Below are 18,475 nucleotides of genomic sequence, written 5' to 3'. Positions count from 1 at the left end.
TCACAAGATAAAGCATTTTAAATCCCAGTATTTAAATCTGCTGCAGTATCAGTTTCTCTCACTTATTGCTCTCATACATTGCAGACAATCACTGAAATTAAGGCATTACTTCGGTGTCCCCTGGCAATTGTCTTATTTTGAAACCACAACAAACAGCAAGGATAAATGAGGCTATTTGCATACTCTTCATTTGTAACTACAGCCTACAAGTTCCCTATGCTTTTAATTCCTTCAGCATTACTGAGCTCTTTGGGGTAATATTATCCACCATTAAGAGAACTTAAGCTCCTCTCTCCCTTTCCTAGGCACCTGCCACTTACAGACAAAAACTCAGAATATTTACACATGTGCAGAACTGCACTTCCTAGTTACTGGAGACTTTGGACAAGGAGGCAAGAACATTCCTTGCTGCTCTCTGATGAGGGCAGAAAAGCTAGAATAGCTTCACTCACCTTCGGGCAAGGAGAGAATGCATAACCTCCCACAGAGCCTACTGCTCACATTACCCAAGGACTCCTTGCAGTGGGCAGTTTTTTTTCTTTGGCCAACACACCACCTCCAGCCATTCTTTAAATGCAACAAGACTAAGCAGAACTTTCCATTTACCATTGCAGATAAGAACACCAATTACAGAGAGCCTTGAAGAACTGTAAATTCAAACCAGTACACAACACATCAATCCTCTGATTCTGCAGGGACTACTCTAAGGGTAAGGTAAGCACTTGTTTAGTGCTGACAATGTGCTTACGCTGCTCTGAAAGCTAAGGGAAGTCCTGCCAAGGTTTCCAGAATGAGAGCTGCTCAGAATACAGAGAACCTGGTGGGGAAAAGAAATCGGGTAAGAATGCACAGGGTCGACACGCTTTAAAAAGCAGCTGACATTTCATTAGCTTGATTTTCTTGAACTTTTTAGTAAAGACATTCTCAAAACAGGAGCATCAAACACATGAATGGAACAAGAGGGAAGGAAGAGGGTAGAGATGAAGTGATTCGTAATATTGTGTTATCATTATGTTAGGTTTTAATATTAAAAATACCAGAACAAGAGGTGGAATAACAGGGGACAGACACAATCTGAGGACAGAAGATGTGGATTCCCTGAACAAGTTCCTTGCCTCTCCATAAAGGAGATCAGCAAAGAAGAGATGTGCTATTTGTTTCACAGAAGGAAAAAAAAAAACCCACACTCATAGAAGCTTTGCACACAGGATGAAGATGTCAAGTCATAAGAAAACCAAATCTAGACCACAGAATTCAAAGCCAAAGCAGAATATTCCAATCCACTGGAAGTTACCACATTCAAAGTACAACACACAAACTTGAAAACACAGCATGCACTGAGTAACTTAAACAGGAAATACTGCTCAGGACTTGTGACCTACAGGTTTGTCTCAGGTGTGAGTACTACAGTGTCAGGAAATAGCAAGTTTCTTGCAGGACATGAAAGAGCAATGCTTGAGATAGTTACATGAAAGATGGGACTGTGCTGCTCTGCTACTTGCTGCCTGCAGCACAGTAGTTCTAGCACCAGGGCAGAACATGATCCCTGGCAGCAACCCTGCTTCCAGAGGTCACAGGAGAAAGCTGTGAGCACAATGAATTAACAGATTTTTCAAAGACATCGAGCTCCTCTTAGTCCTCATTCTCCTTACTGCATTTTTCTTACCTCTACCTCAATCTCTGCTGCTTTGTTTCACATTTCTTCCTCAATAAAGAGATGGTTTCTCAGCTGCTGCAAGGCATACACATCTCCCACAGGCAGCTAAGGGGACAGAAGGAAAATTATATGGGAGCTCTCAACAAGCAACAGGGTCTCTAGCATTCAATTTTTATACCATTCTGTGTTAGGTTATATAAAAGCTCCTCTGCACTCCCACAAAGGAGCACAGAGAGCCAATGGAAGGGGGAAGCCCAAATAATACCCTGCTGGGATGCTCCCAGGCCCATCACAGGAGAGTCACGAGCCCATCAAAGGCCCATTTTTGCAAGTCCAGAGGAGCAGAGGGACACAACAGCAGGCAGGAAGCCAAATGAAGGACTCCCAGGGAAGGGACACCCTGTCCAGTTGCCTCCCAGGGCTGTTCCAGGACAGTCTTAGCCCCACTGTCCAGGCATGAAACCTCCATCAAGATGAGTCATTGGAAGCAACTCTCTGGATCACCTTTCAGACCAATGGGGGTGGGACACCTTCCAGGATGCAGGAGAAGAGTATTTTGAAACTTCACAATCTAAATTAAAATAGTCAAAACTCAGCTGAAGATCTCCAAAAAAAAAAAATTGACTGTTACAGAATGAGGCAGCAGCATTCTTAGGGAGTCAAACCTAAACGAGTGCACAGGTCAGGAATGACAAATAATTGCCTTTTTTTTTTTATAAAGCATACAGTTTTGGCAAGTAGCTCACTTAATGTTTAAGACACATTGTCTTAAGGCATGTATCACAAGACCATATTAATCCAAACCAAACTCCCAGATAAACACTCAGCTTTTAAAAGCACAGCTGTACTTATCCAAATACTAGTACGCTATTAAAGACATCTTTATTTTATTCCCAGAGGTGGTTCAAGCAGTTCACCCACCAGAGTTCTACAGATCTGTCATTAAAACAGAAGTAGTATTTGGAAACCATTTTGTTGTTGTTTTCAAACAAACTGGAATGCTAGTTTGTGAAAACACATTAACATTTGCTTTCCAAACACAGCAACAGTGCACATTTCAACTCATAGGCAAGACTGCAAAAAGATTCCACAAAGTCTCTTCCACCAGGCAGACAAGTTTTCAGTAGTTCTGTGCCTTCGCTCTTCCAAAGCACTGCAACACTAGCTTCCCTCTGTAGCCATGCAGCTACAGCAACCTTTCACTCTCTCCTACCAATGACGTGAAAACAATCCCTGAACTGGACACACGACAAGTGTGTCAGTATGACATGTGGGAAAACTGCTTTCAGGTATGTTGAAGTGCATCTTCTACTTGAACAAGCTGCAGAAGATCTTCACAACCTATAATTCTTCTCAATATATGATGCAAAAAAACATGACACGTGCCTCTTCATTTTCCATGTATTTCAGGAAGTGATCAGTTGCAAGCAGCAAGCTATGCAACCTTGACAGGTTGAGAATGCATTTTTGCACATCATTACGTACTGCTCCTAAGTTAAGACACTACACCTGCTATGAATGCTACTGCTAGTCCTGAATGGATTTTGAACTACATTCCAGCAGTCACTTAAATCACACCATCTATGCATCTAAACATAAGCAGGATCGACCCTACAATCTATTGATAAAGAAATTCCACACCATAATAGTAAATATTTTTCAAGATGTATTTGTAATCAATGCTGTTTGCATTTCACACAGAAATACAGAACTAATATTAAAGAAATTCCTCAACCTTACCAGTTGATTTATATTAATTTTATTATAAAATAAATAAAAACCAAAGCATTTTTACAGAAATATATAAAAAAAGTCTAGTACTGAGTCAATAGGGTCTGCCTAGAAGTTTTAGAATAGCACCAATACAGAAGTTAGTTTCACTGAGAGGAAAAAATACAGCGAGAACCTTAAGGACGCCTTCTAATCAAGGCTGTACAGAGGAATCTGAAAGACCAGATATTCTCAGGTAGACAGGATTGTGCTTATTCACGAATTTCTTCAGTATCCGAAACCTTTTCACCTGAGCTTTGCAGCCTTGGTGTGATACGTACTTAAAGTACTTGCAATCTAAGCAAAAAAAGAAAAAAGAAAAAGCATTGTAAGTTATACCATGATACAAGCAAATGCAAAATGCTTTCACTGTTTAAATAACATGAAAACATCTAAAAGTTTTCACTAATAAAAGTTAATAAAAATAATCCAAGACATGCACATTAGAGACATAACTGGAGCATTAAATAATCTATCCTCATTTGACCCAGGAAGCATCCTACATGTATATAACTATATGCTGTGTCTTGCAAAATATTTTTTCTTTTTTGTTTTTACTTTTCAAATAGATTAGAAAGTAAAATTTCAAGAGTGTAAAGCAGCATTGATTTCATATGTTAACTTTTGTGTTGGATAAGGAAAATAGAGGCTCATACTGATACCAATAAGCACAGAAACGTCATTAAAGAAAATTAGAGCTGGAACGATTTTATTAGCCATCTGGAAATAAAAGCTGGGAGACATTTGATAACATATTACTGAAAGCAAATAAAGACTTTCAATATGAGAAATTGTTTTACGAAGCCCAGAAGATGAAGTTACAGAAAAGCTGACAACGAACAATTGCCTAGCAACCAAAAGTCCAAACTGGTGTGCGAGCCATAGTCTCCACGCCATATTCTCTTTCTCAATTTAGCAGCTGCTTCTTGGCCTGATACTCCACTTGGTTTTGGCAGCATTTCAAAGAACACTACTAAAGAGGTCATGATCTTCACCTTCTTACCAAACTGCTGATGGTTTTCACTGAAGACCCCCGCCCCCTCCTCTTTCCTGCATTACAACACCCCCATGGTCCTTAAGGACCAGCTGATATCCAGTATTTGCTGAGACACTGCCTAGACGGGCATCCAGCAGGCAAACTCCGCAGTTCTCAAGATTCACTCAGGAGTGTGTTGTGCATTTTTGAAATTGTGGTTTGAAGGTTAAACAAGATAAATAGTATTGTGACTGCTCAACAAGGCCAGATAAAACAGAACTCTAAACCAGGATAAGACAAGTTATGCAAAATATGCACCACTATCAAATATCAAACCAATTTAAACATTTTTCTCCTGTTCAAAGACAACATGCTTTCCTAGAAGAAACAAACTGCATTTCTTCCAGGGAGCAGATCAGCTGCATCCCATCTTATTTAGGGCTAGAACTAAACATTACTTCTGTTCTAGGGAGTGAAAAGGAAAGAACATTTAGTATTACCCTTTCCCAGTAAGATTCCAGCCACCAGAGCTTTTTCATATGAAAGGCTTTCATTTTCCTGCCAGTTCCTTTTTGCCAAGTAACGGCTAAAATGGAAGGCTGGCCACCAGTCCTTTCTGGAGTTCCACTCTTGCTTGATCCAGTCAAGATGCTTCTCAGAGCTGGAAAAAGGTAAAACAAGTTACCAAAAAAGCTTAAATTGGGGTGAAAAGATGATTAGGAGGCACTGAATTTTATAAGCAACTCGCTACAAGTTTCATAGTTGCTAGCATAGACACACTGACCTTACACTGCAAACTAAAACATGAATCTAAACAGAAATAACCTTTTTTTTTTTTAATCCCTGGCAACATGAGCTAGGCAGGAGGTGAACTTTTGCAGTCTTATTTAGACTTGGCAATAACAGATTACAGTGTGAAATGAAGCAAGCCTTTGACTTGCATGCCAGAGTGTCAATAGTAATAAGAAAGTTTCTTCAAGTTTGTCAACAAATTAGTAGTATGAAAGGGTTGGTTTGTTTCTAGAAAAGGTTTGTCTTACTCTGTGTGTACTCAAAGACTAACTTCTTCCAAATACTTATCCCAATAACTGTTATGCAATAAAGACCTTAAACCAAGCAATTCAGAAATAGAAACTACCTACAACAGGGAAGCGATATTCCCATAAAACAACCAAGATGCTCAGTATATTTCAAGATACTCTGAATCTGTGTCTTCAAATACAAAGATGCAAGCAAAGTTAGAGTATCATACCATTTTTACTAACTCGATGTAACAACGCTCCTAGGTTTTTATCCACTAGCTTCTGGACCTTAACAGCAGACACTGCGTAGGTAGAAGTGGCAATAAAACAGCAAACTGGGTCAAATTAAGTACAGAATTTATTTACTGTAAATATATAGGGCTTAAAAAACACAAGACCCTGTTTGTTGGGCAAAATAAAGTCACACAGAATCACAGAATCAACCATGTTGGAAGAGACTTCAGGGATCATTGAGTCCAGCTGTTGCCCTAACACCACCATGTCAACTAGACCATGGCACTAAGTGCCATGTCCAGTCTTTTCTTAAACACATCCAGAGATGGTCACTCCACCACCTCCCTGGGCAGCCCATTCCAATGTCTAATGACCCTTTCTGAAAAGAAATTCTTCCTAACGTCCAACCTGAACCTCCCCTGGCGAAGCTTGAGGCTGTGTCTTCTCGTCCTATCGCTAGTTGCCTGGGAGAAGAGGCCAACTCCCACTTCACTACAACCTCCCTTCAGGTAGTTGTAGACTGCAATAAGGTCACCTCGGAGCCTCCTCTTCTCCAGGCTAAACAACCCCAGCTCCCTCAGCCGTTCCTCGTAGGTCAGACCCTCCAGACCCTTCACCAGCTTGGTCGCCCTCCTCTGGACTCGCTCCAACACCTCAACATCTTTCTTGAAGTGCGGGGCCCAGAACTGGACACAGTATTCAAGGTGCAGCCTCACCAGTGCCGAGTACAGAGGGACAATCACTTCCCTAGACCGGCTGGCTACACTATTCCTAATAGAGGCAAGGATGCCATTGGCCTTCTTGGCCACCTGGGCACACTGCTGGCTCATGTTTAGCCGGCTGTCCATCAGGTCTCTTTCCACCGGGCCGCTTTCTAACCACTCTTCCCCCAGCCTGTAGCGCTGCATGGGGTTGTTGTGGCCGAAGTGTAAGACCCGGCACGTGTTCTTGTTGAACCTCATGCTGTTGGTCTCGGCCCATCTATCTAACCTGTCCAGATCCCTCTGTAGGGCCTTCCTACCCTCCAGCAGATCGACACTCCCACCCAGCTTGGTGTCATCTGCAAATTTGCTGAGGGTGCACTCAATCCCTACATCTAGATCATCTATAAAGATATTGAACAGCACCGGCCCCAGAACTGAGCCCTGGGGAACACCGCTAGTGACCGGCCACCAGTTGGACTTTGCCCCATTCACCACCACTCTCTAGGCTCGGCCATCCAGCCAGTTTTTAACCCATTTAAGAGTCCACCCATCCAAGCCCCGGGCAGCAAGTTTGTCTAGGAGGATGCTGTGGGAGACAGTGTCAAATGCCTTACTGAAGTCTAGATAGACTACATCCACAGCCCTGCCCTCATCTCCTAAGCAGGTCACTTGGTCATAGAAGGAGATCAGGTTGGTCAAGCAGGACCTGCCTTTCATGAATCCATGTTGGGTGGCCCCGATGCCCCGATTGTCCTGCATGTGCTGTGTAATGGCACTCAGGATGATCTGTTCCATCACCTTGCCTGGCACCGAGGTCAGGCTGACAGGCCTATAGTTCCCTGGATCGTCCTTCTGACCCTTCTTGTAGATGGGCGTGACATTTGCTAATTTCCAGTCAGCTGGAACTTCTCCAGTTAACCAGGACTGCCGGTAGATAATAGAGAGTGGTTTGGCAAGTTCATTTGCCAGTTCCTTCATTACTCTGGGGTGAATCCCATCCGGGCCCATAGCCTTGTGGGTGTCCAACTGGCACAGCAGGTCACTAACCGTCTCCTCCTGGATTACGGGAGCGGTTCACACAGCCCCCCGTCCCTAACTTCAGGCTCTGGGGGCCGAGTCTCCTGAGGACAACCGGTCTTGACATTAAAGACCGAGGCAAAGAAGGCATTGAGCACCTCTGCCTTTTCCTCATCCCCTGACACTACACTACCCTCCTCGTTCAGCAAGTGGTGGAGGCTCTCCTTGACCCTCCTTTTGCTGTTGATGTATTTGTAAAAGCTTTTTTTTGTTATCTTTGACTGTAGCAGCCAAATCAAGCTCTAATTGAGCTTTGGCCCTTCTAATCTTCTCCCTACACGACCTGGCCACGTCCCTGTAGACCTCCCAAGTTACCTGACCCTTCTTCCAGAGCAAATAGGTTCTCTTTTTTTCCTTAAGTTCTAGCCTAAGTTCTCTGTTTAACCAGGCCGGTCTTTTTCCCCAACAGCTTGCCTTCCTACAGACTGGGACAGCCTGCTCCTGAATATTTAGCAATTCCCTTTTGAAGCATGTCCAGCCTTCCTGGACTCCTTTGCCCTTCAGGACTGACTCCCAAGGGACTTGGTCCACCAGCCTCTTAAACAGGCTAAAGTCTGCCCGCCGGAAATCTAAGGCAGAAGTTCTGCCCTTGCCCTTCCTTACTTCCCCCACCGTTGAAAACTCTAACATTTCATGGTCACTACTCCCAAGACGGCCACTGACCCTCACATCTCCCATTAGTCCTTCTCTGTTCACACACAACAGGTCAAGCAGGGCCCCTCCTCTAGTGGGCTCATTCACCACTTGCATGAGGAAGTTGTCCTCCACACGTTCTAGGAACCTCCTAGATTGCTTCCTCTCTGCCATGCTGTATTTCCAGCAGACATCCGGCAAGTTGAAGTCGCCCACGAGTACAAGGGCCGGCGACCGGGCGGCTTCTGACAGCCGCTTGTAAAACGCCTCATCCGCCTGCTCATCCTGGTTGGGTGGTATATAACAGACTCCCACCGTAATGTCCGCCCTGCCGACCTTCCCCGTGATCTTCACCCATAAACATTCAGCCTTGTCATCCTCACCATCTTCCTCAATTTTGACACAGTCTAAGCACTCCCTAACATACAGTGCTACCCCACCGCCTCTCCTGCTTCGCCTGTCCCTCTTAAAGAGCTTATAGCCATCCATAGCAGCACTCCAGTCATGAGAGTCATCCCACCACGTTTCTGTGATGGCAACCACATCATAACCTTCCTGCTGTACCACTGTACCACTGGCTTCTAGCTCTTCCTGTTTGTTGCCCATACTGCGCGCATTGGTGTAAATGCACTTCAGCTGGGCTAGCGGCCTTGCCCCTAGCCTTAGACTTAATGTCTAAGTCTAGACATTAGAGGTCTTCTGGGCACGGATCACCCAAGACAGCTCCTTCTGAAATCAGAGGCCATGTCTGTCACTGTTGGCGAGGACACGTCAGTCCCCAGGCATTTGGGCTCTGCTTTTAAGAATACACTGGCTGCATTCTGTAACAGTTACCACCATCACACAACACACCAGTCTGTACAGTACCAGTCATGTCCCTATTGCAGCCCAGCAGTTCTCAAACCAGCTTCAAATAATGAACATGTAGTAACAGAGTAGAAGACCCAACAACTCTTGTTTCCCCCTGCCCCCTCAAAACAGGGAGATAAGTGATGGGCAGCAAATGCTACCCAAACATCTGAATAACTACCTGCATAAACACATAACCTGGTTAAAAAAAAAATCCAACAACTTCTTTCAGGTGATGACAATACTGGAAATTTGGAATTCCCCTCAATAACAATTCCTTCTTCCCTCCCAATGAAAGCACACAGGGTAGGCCAGACGACTCTTCCGTTCACCAGCAGGGAAGACAAAGGCTACAAAGGGTCACTTTGTCAATTGCCCAAAGGTGGAGACTTGATACATTTGTTTTTAGCACATTGTATCAGAGATACTTACTTTACAATTTGTTTCACCTGTCTTGCCAAACAGCTCCATGCTTTTACATTTTCCTTCCAGCCAGCATAATCCAAGGCTGCAAAAATAACTTCTAGCCCCAGTCGACGTTTTTTTCTTTTCTCTGGAAAAAATTAGGCTGATTAATGAATTACTTAAATCAAGCTGAACTCATGAGTAAGCAACAAGTGAAATACAGTTCTCCACCCTGCCTCCCCAAATGCTGTTACTTTCCCTATTACTGAGTGTTCCCCCCATTGCCTTCTGCCTTTTCCAAGAGATAAAGTTAAGGAATACTTCCCAGCTCTAGAGCACAGCTCATACCAGAGAGTCTGTCCCTACTCCCATCCTGCTCAAAAACTGCTGACTGAAGAGGCACACATAGGACTGCTCACTTATCCCACACTGCCTTGCTTACAGTAGTTGCTGTTTCCAAAGCTCACTGATCAGTGCTTCCAATGGGCACTGCTGTTCGACATGTTCTTCCCATGAAAAGGGAACACAGTGCCTCTGGAACACTTCAAATCCAGAGATACCACCAAAAAAATCAAATCTAGGACTGATATGAATAAAACAGACATTTCACATCAGTAGTTACATATCAGCAGAGTTCTTAAAACAACACTTGACCTATCACAGCAGGTAAATGTGGGAAAGGTTATGTTTGTCAGTACAAATTTTTTCGAAAATCAGATTGTCCTCATTAGCTACAAAAAAATAGCAAATGTGTCATGCATGAACAGAAACAGGGAGGTTTCAGACAGGAGGTTTTTTTCCCCCCTCCCAAAGAGGAAAGGCAGAAGAGAGAATCTTGGGTCAAGGACATTGCACCAATCTGCTGACTTGCTGGAACATACCAGGTCACAAGAAGACAGACAGCTTGGAATGCAATTGATCAGCATTGAAAAACAGTCTCCAAATTGGAAGACTTTTCTACCAGCTTGAAGATAAAACTTCCTTGAAGATGAGGAAGATTTTGTTCTTTGATCAATAACAACAAACTAAAGCATAGTTCCATCTCAATTCCTCCAGGAGAGAGAATAAATAAATGAATCAGAGACCCCAAAAAGGGAATGGAAACCCTAGCATTCAGAGTAGAGTACTTCAAAAAAAAAAAAAAGTAGTTATTTTTGAGATCCTGACTGTGCCTTACAACAGTTTGCTTTGGTCAGCCTTTAAAATGAGAAAGGCATTTGTTTATAGAAGTTTGTAAATGCTTGCTCACACATCCAACCTAAAGGTTCCTGTGACTGCAAGTTGAGTTTTGGGTTTGTTTTTGTTTTCTTAGCAAACAAAACTACTTCAAAAAGCAGAAAGGCAGCTGCAGAATAATTTCAGAATATTATTCTAGATTAACACAAAGGAAAAGAGCAAAGATATTTAAAGACTTACTTGATTTTTGAAGCATGGTGTTAAAATCTATCATTAGTTCATGAGAAGGAACAATATCATGCAAGATCTGAAAAATATAAATGAAACCACAAAACCCAGATACATCATTTTAATATGAAAACTTTTGAAGACTTCTACCTGATCAAAAGAAGCACAGGCTGCAGAGTTTTGGCTGGTTTAGTTAAGAAAATTAAGCAATCTGGTACCTTAGTGCCTTGATATAAAGAATGAGTATCTAGGTCCACTTTGCACATCTGTGACACTACTCTGACACAATGGATGAAATACCTTGATGGCTGCTGAAAAACACTGCATGTGACAAATATAACTTTCTCAAGGAACAGCCCAAATCCATGTCCAGTGTCCCCTTTTTAGAAGGGAGCATCCTTTCCTTCCTAGGTCAGTTCTAGTTCCCCTGTTTACTGCTCTGTGCATTGGATCATGGTTTCATGACTGATCAGACCAGTTCTTTGATTTGTCAGTATCTTGTAAGAGACTAGTGTATAAAACCACTGCTAAAAAGCACTGACAAGATGGAATTTTATACATATATGCTACAGTAAAAGTCTAAACTTTATGAAGCTATTCTAAAACATCTGCCCTAACAAAAGCATGTTAGTGCCATCAAGTGGCACAACAGATTGCAAAACATTGTTTGCAAGAAGCTACCAAGACCAATGAGCAGGGGCAAGGAAAGCAGGAATTTAAAAGCAACTATACAAAAGCTTAATACAGCAAGGCCTTGTCTGCCAACAGGCAGCAGAAATTAACTTCTATTTTAGCTTAAATGCATGGCTCATCAAAAACAAGTAGAGAAACTAATTGCTAGACACGATCAACATGTGAAAGAGCAAGCATCTAATCATTTCTTCAATATTGTAAATATCAAACTGTAACAGGAATCAATGCATGTTATGTACAAGACTGCTAATACAGACTTCTGGAACCATGCAAACACATTCTCTGAATTGTTTACTGACTTAAAGGAGTTATACCATGGATCAGTTAAAGGCAAAGACTTGAACTCAAATACAGCAAAGGATCCCGTTTGCTCCACCCGTGAGCATCCCTCCCACTCACTTTCTTCTAACCCTCTCACTTCCCACAAAGAATAGGGTAAATAATGTAACAGGAGTTCAATTGAACCAAATTGTCAGACCACCGTGCAACATGAATGACCACAGACTGTACCTACTATATAATATATACCTTGAGTGCAGAGATGAGTGATTTCTTTGATTCACCATGTCTCTTCATGAACTGATAGAGGTAAACATGAGCATTGGGATTAGCAGGAAACTTTGAATTGTAGGCATATTCATTTAATACTTGGCGGGCTTCGTTATGGTCTCCATAGAACTCCAACAGCTAAGAGAAGTTAAGTCTGTCATTAGTTTGCCACATATTAGCAATCATACCCTTACAACTAATTTTGGGCTGCCAGAGAACTTTATTCCTTAATTACAAGTTCTAAGCAGATATTTTAAAAAACCCAAAATACATGAACTGCATGTTTGGTGTCTTTAACATGTAGTGTATACAGAAATACATTGCCCTGCCAAAAAGAGAGAACTTCTTTCAGGAATTTAACCAAAGCAGCTGTGCTCCAATTTCTGTACTAGCACCATGAAAACAAAATATGCAAGCTGTTTGTCTATTTCTTTTTCTTGGCAACACAGATAAAATCCTTTTTGTACTCGGTGCAAGCTCTGCAGTTCTACCAGGAGCAAACAGTGCTCTAAATCAAAGCCTATGAAATACACGTATAGATGTGTTGTTTAAAATGCTTTCTTGTCACCCCCACACATATAAAACCTGCAGACACACATCTTAATGAAAATTAGACAGGTGAACACAAAAGGGAGATATCTTGTAAAATATGCCCTTACATCCACATAGCATTTCACAAAGAGATCCCAGACTCCAGGTATTTTAATTATCTCCTTTAAGTTCACTGCTGCCTTCCGAAAGCAATTGTGCATTTCCTGTTCAACAGACAAGTCTTCAAATCCATCCTGCCCTGGGAAAACATGAAAGAATGCCACAAAGTTAACTTTGCTAATTAAAAGAGATCTTGAAGTGGTACACCTAAGAGATGATCACATTTTGCTAAGCTTTTAGAAAAGAGGCCTCAGTTTCCTCAGTATTAGAGCAAGAAATTAAAGAAACTGAAATTCAAACAAAAGTTTTGGAGGCTTTTCCTAGCACTCAAAATTCCAGCAGCAGTCAAGCACTTATGCACCTATAAAGAAGCCACTGCTCTAGGTGAATATCTTCCCCTTTGATCATTGTTTTAGGTGATGCTACCTGGATATACAAAAAATGGGGGGGGGAGGCGAGTTTCAGAATGGCATTTCAGGACAGTAAAGTGCAGGTCAGTGTGCCATTTTGGTCCCACAATCACTGCTGATATGGAATTATGTACCATTCATAACATCACATTGAAGTCTACTACTTCCCTCCGGTGCCTTCATATGCAGATAAAGGCAGAAGAGCAGCCCACAGGGAAAAGGTGTCATTGCAAACCATGGTGTCTGCCCAAGCACACAAGTTGAAGTTCACAGCTCAATACAACATCACCTCTAGGACCTACCATGCTCTAACAGGATGTTCTTCTGCTTAGACCATCTATAGTAGTCCAACAGTCCCCTGTAAGCCTGAATCAGTTTCATTTCTTTATCCTGAACGGCTGTTTGTTCTCCAAACCTCCAGCTTTCTGCCAGGGACAGGTTTTGGTAAGCTTCATCTATCAATCCATTACAAAGGAGGTGAAAGGCATGCTCTAAACAAACCTGAAATTCAAAGAGTCCATACCACAGTGTTTCACATCATAAATGGAGAGAATATCAGCAATACAGTAAAGTTCTACACAGATGTGCAGGGAGAGAAGAGACTCATTACTGACATGCATATAAAATACTGCAAACACAGTTAGTAAACTATTTTAATTAGAAGAGCATTTTACACATTCTTTTATCCAAACAGTATCTTTACAAGGAATTTTGGAGAAAAAATGCAGGAATGGGAGAAAACAAGTGACACCGGGGGCAAGGAGACGAGCCAAGAACCTAAGTACTTTTTTTCTGTCTGAAGATGCTGGAGAAACATTAGTAATCAAAAGCCTATCTGATATACAAAGATGTATCCCTGGGAAGGGAAAGGGCTGAAGCTCTTGAAATCTGTGGAGCAGAAAGTCACCCATCAGGTGGTAGACACTCAGTGGTACTTATCAAGACAGCAGAAAGCAGTTGTCTCAAAAATCTCCTTGTCATGAACAAGTGCTGTACCTATTTAAGAAGATCCAGAAATGACCCGAGGAAATACAGTTGGGTTACATTTGCTGATGTTTCATTTGACTACCCAACTGCAGAATACCTGAAAGAGGGATGTCCTACCACCCTGTCATGTTGATTAGGAACTGGATATAAGTCTAAACCTTCAGTTAGCTCTAGTAAACTCTTGTATATAAAACTTCCATTGAAGGCCTTGAACAAATACAACAGAATGAAAGGCAGAAGCATCACCACAAGTGAGAAACAGTCAAGGAAACCAAAACAATACAGGTTTGAACAAGCCACCACAGAAAAAGAACTACAGCTGGGTGACACGGGGGTCCACAGATAAGGCCCATTGTTTTATATACAGATTAGCTACTTGAAAAGTGATCAGATAAGGATGGCATAATTTAAGTACAACTGTTTAGTCAGGAGCACAGTGGCCAAATTAAGGACTGGAAATAAAACTTAGCAGGTGTTAGTGTAATTAGATGTTACTGAAGTACGCATAAAAAAAATTTAACTGTTTCAAATTAAAAGATTAAAGGATCTAGGCACTTCTAAGGACTGACAATACGCACCTGTGAAAATATATAGACCAAATGAGGTACAGTTAGGTATAGAATAACCCTTAAAATATCATGCAAGATGTACTATCTTTTTTGACACTATTGTCAGCAATACACTTCAAGAGAGACTGAGAAACGAATACTCAAGTTTAAGTGTTCAAGTAAACATGTGGAAAATCAAGATTTCATTAAGTACACTCACCTTCAAATACCTTTTTACTCCTAAAGTTTTCATTTGTTCTATGAAAGAGTTGAACTCTTTCATGCTGCTATGGGAATGACGGCACAGAATTTCGGTTCCTATTCTCCAAATCATCTATTAATGGGGAGAAAGAGATTAAAAAATAACCTTAGTACAAAAATGGCAACAGTCACCACATATACAATGTTATCAAACTTGTAGTTACTGTAACATATAAATAAAACATACATTTGAATTGTAAATAAAAATTAATACTAAGTGTTGTCTACTAATATAGTTACCTACATGCTCATCTAGTAGTATTTTTACAATCATTCAGTGGGCACTTCATAATTGTTCATTACAAATGCAGCACTTCAAAGCTTATGAAAACTGCATTTGTCAGAAGGTTCCCCCTCCTGTCACTGAAAACAGGATATTTCAAAGTTACTGAAAACTTCTGTTTTCCTTTGATATGTTTCCACTGAGATGCAATGTATATATAATTCTTTGAACTAGGCAGTAAAGATTATTTCCAGTTAGATGTAGCTTCCCATCTTGTTCCCCCACTTGTTTTCAAGGTCTGCCTACAGAATGTAACTAAATATTCTATCCAGCTAGCCATATTCAAGTACTCCATTTATTTAAAAACTCCAATCGCTTTCCTCCTGCTTCTATCTCAGTACCTGCTAGGAGTTTTTTTAAGTACTGGAGGAGCTGGTAAAGACCCAAATAAGCCACTAACTTCCAAACAGATTCTGACTGTTGGCATGCCAGTGGCAAACAGATGTACTGCTTTTCCATTTTAGAAGACTACATTAAGACAACTTCTCATAGAGGTGCTTCTGATGGAATTAACTTACACCAAGCCAAGTTTTCATCTTTTGTGTCAACGGCCTATGTAAAAAAAAAAAACAAAACAAAACAAAACAAAACGCCCCAACAAAACCCCACAAAACCAGCCTGCAAGCCCAGAGAACTTTTCAGGAGCGCTGAGCACTCCGTCAGGAAAAACATCAGACAGCACTGCAGATTCTCAGCACCCCTGAAAGTGAGATCTCAGCAGAATTCAAGCTCCAGCAAGACTGGGTAAACCCACAGCAGAGGCATGCCTGTGCAGCACTGACTCTTGGTGAGTAATTGGACAGCATGCTGCCTTGAGCATTACCAGTGATGAGGTCTGGTGTACTTTCTGCAGCCTGCCATCCAAGAGTTTCTGCATCAGCACCTGAATAGTTGCTTATTTGTTTTTGGAAGCTGTAATATCTTTTTTTTTTTATAGACTAGTTTAGTTTATGAAAGTTGCCTAACTTTTCAGGTCTTACCTCTGATACATTTTTTTAATTAAAAAATTGAGCCTATGATTTGTTAATTAAGACAAATGCTGGTCCTGAAGTATTATAGATGCTTCTTGCAAGTATTTTTTCAACTACAAAAGAACTCTGATAAGGGACACTGGCTTACCTCTGACGGACCCATGTATTCTGTAGAAAAATCTTTTTCTAGTGACTCAATATAGAAGGTCAGAAACTCTGCAGCCCTTTTCCACTGTTTTTGTAGCATGGAATCCTGAATGTAACTTAAACACACTTCCTTGCTCTTCTTGAAGTTTAACTTATGTTCATGGGAAGATGCTAAACAAACAAACAAAAAAATTAACCAAGCCCACAACCGTCACAGCCCATACTCAGGTAACAATGTATCTACCATTTCAGTATCTCTCTTATATGATCTCTCACAGACACTACAGAAAGGGATCTTAAGCTACATGGTTTTGAAGTTAAATGCACCTACTATTCTGCAGGGAAGCAAGACTATTGCAAAAGCTGGAAATATAATATGAAACAGCATTTTCCACAAGCAGCACATAGCTGCTGGCACTTGAAACAGTGAAGAGTCACACATACAAACAGGCCATTCCAGTACCAAAGGCTAAGTAATTCTCACTAAAAACAAAGATAAATGTAGAGAATTATTCTCTTCTAAGTACAAGACTGGAAAGAGGCCACTTACCGTTTTTACATGGATACTGGTTCAACTCCTGTTATAGCGTAAAACTGAAACCTCATTTCCACATCTGTTTAAAGCTCATGGCTGTATGCCATGGCCTAATGTGCCCCTACAACAACAGTCAAGCCATAAGAGCCTTCTGCGAAGGACATGCAGACCTCACCAAACCATCTCCTACCTGGACGCTGTAGGCAAAGGAGTAACTCAAACACTGGCTTGAAGCAGTTTTTATTACAGTACATTCTACAAAATTAACTCTAACCAACCTACCTATAGGTCCAGTCTTCACATCTATTTCTAACCTCAAACTTAGTTCCAAGTCCTAAGAAAGTAAGACCCACAGTGAACACCACAAGATTAAATACAGGAAGGACCACTGCTACTGTAGGTCAGCCCTACCATGCAAGTTGCTGAGAAGTCACCTGATACGGACAGAGCTGATGTAAAGTGTTTCACTACAAAGTTACTTTGAAACAAAAACTTCTCCAGAGGTTTTGCGGTCACCTGCACCCACAACGCTTTTGTTACCGGTCACCCCATCGGCCCTTACTTTACGAGTAGCGTACACGCCGCCTTCGAGCGCCTCGCAAGCTGCCGGGCAGGCAGGCAGGCAGGCGCCCACACGCCGCAGGGAAGGGGCACCGGGAGCAGCACTCAGGGCACCGGGAACCCCAACCGCCCCCTCAGCGGGAGAGAGGCGGCGAACCGCGACGAGACGGGGCAGGCCAGCCTCACCAGCGCCGGGCACAGCGCCGCGTCCCTCCCGCAGGACCGGCGCGGGGAAGGGGGACGGCGGAACACAGGGCGCCGCGGCGGGACGGCGGGGACGAGCGGGAGCCGTCGGGGCCGCGCCCGCCGCCGGCCAGCTCCGCCCTTACCCGGTTGGAAGAGGTGCGGGGGCAGGAAGGGCAGGTGCAGGGCCGGCAGCAGGGCGCTCCCCGCCTGCGCGGCTGGGCTCTTCGCCGTCGCTGCCCCCCGCTCCTCCAGGAAGCTGTCCATGGCGGCGCGGGCAGGCCGTCACGTCCGCGCTGAGGGCCCCTCACCGCCTCCCCACCCGGCTGCAGCGGGCAGCAGCCACCTTTGACCTTAGGGGCGACCTCGCTGCGGGCAGACCTCGCTACCCTCCGGCCGCTCTAGGCTAACCCAGCCAAGCCGAACCCCGGCCTCCGCCTGTTCCACGGAAAAGGCGGCCGGGGAGACTGCGCCGCAGCTCGCTTTAACAGAGACCGCACCCCCGCGCTGGCGAACGGCCAGGCTCACAGCGCGCATGCGCCACCGGCGCGGCGCTCCCGACAGGCGCATGCGTGCGGAGGAACATGGCGCCACCCTGCCGCCATGATGGAAGGGGGGGCGAAATCGCCCTTGTGCATGCGCAGTGAGGGAGGCGGGCAACGCCGCCGCCATGATAGAAGAGGCACTTTCCTCCGTGCGCCTGCGCAGTGAAGGAGTGGGGTCACGTGAGCAGGAGAGACCGCGAACGGCGAGGCCGCGAACGGCGAGGCCGGTGCCTTAGGCTCCCGGTGGTCTCTTCGCACTCGGCTTCGGCCCTAAAAAGGCGTCGTTCGGCCTCAGTGCTCAGCACCCTTCGGCTGCGGGCTCCGTGACTGGGCTGGGCAGAAAGCGGCACAGGCTTCGGAGGAGCCCCTGGCGTTAGTAGGCGTGTGTCCGGGCTGGCTGGTCGGTCGAGTGCCACCGGG

The 18,475-nt window shown here is 43.4% G+C and overlaps 1 protein-coding gene across 1 annotated transcript; it reads right to left on the bottom strand.

The window, feature by feature from the left end:
- Window positions 1-3,460: 3,460 nt before the first annotated feature.
- TAF1A (TATA-box binding protein associated factor, RNA polymerase I subunit A) lies at window positions 3,461-18,000 on the bottom strand. Its single transcript, XM_068409017.1, has 10 exons — window positions 17,657-18,000; window positions 16,233-16,402; window positions 14,790-14,903; window positions 13,337-13,535; window positions 12,633-12,763; window positions 11,953-12,111; window positions 10,744-10,810; window positions 9,355-9,475; window positions 4,904-5,064; window positions 3,461-3,724 (listed from the first exon to the last, which is right to left on the bottom strand). Exons 1-10 carry the CDS (start codon window positions 17,775-17,777, stop codon window positions 3,582-3,584), a joined length of 1,386 nt encoding a protein of 461 aa, XP_068265118.1. The 5' UTR covers window positions 17,778-18,000; the 3' UTR covers window positions 3,461-3,581.
- Window positions 18,001-18,475: the final 475 nt, after the last annotated feature.

The sequence above is a fragment of the Nyctibius grandis genome, chromosome 1 (assembly GCF_013368605.1).
Source record: "Nyctibius grandis isolate bNycGra1 chromosome 1, bNycGra1.pri, whole genome shotgun sequence".
Lineage (NCBI taxonomy): Eukaryota > Metazoa > Chordata > Aves > Nyctibiiformes > Nyctibiidae > Nyctibius > Nyctibius grandis.
The sequence above is the reverse complement of the archived record's forward strand: the minus strand, read 5'-3'. Positions and strand labels throughout refer to the sequence as shown.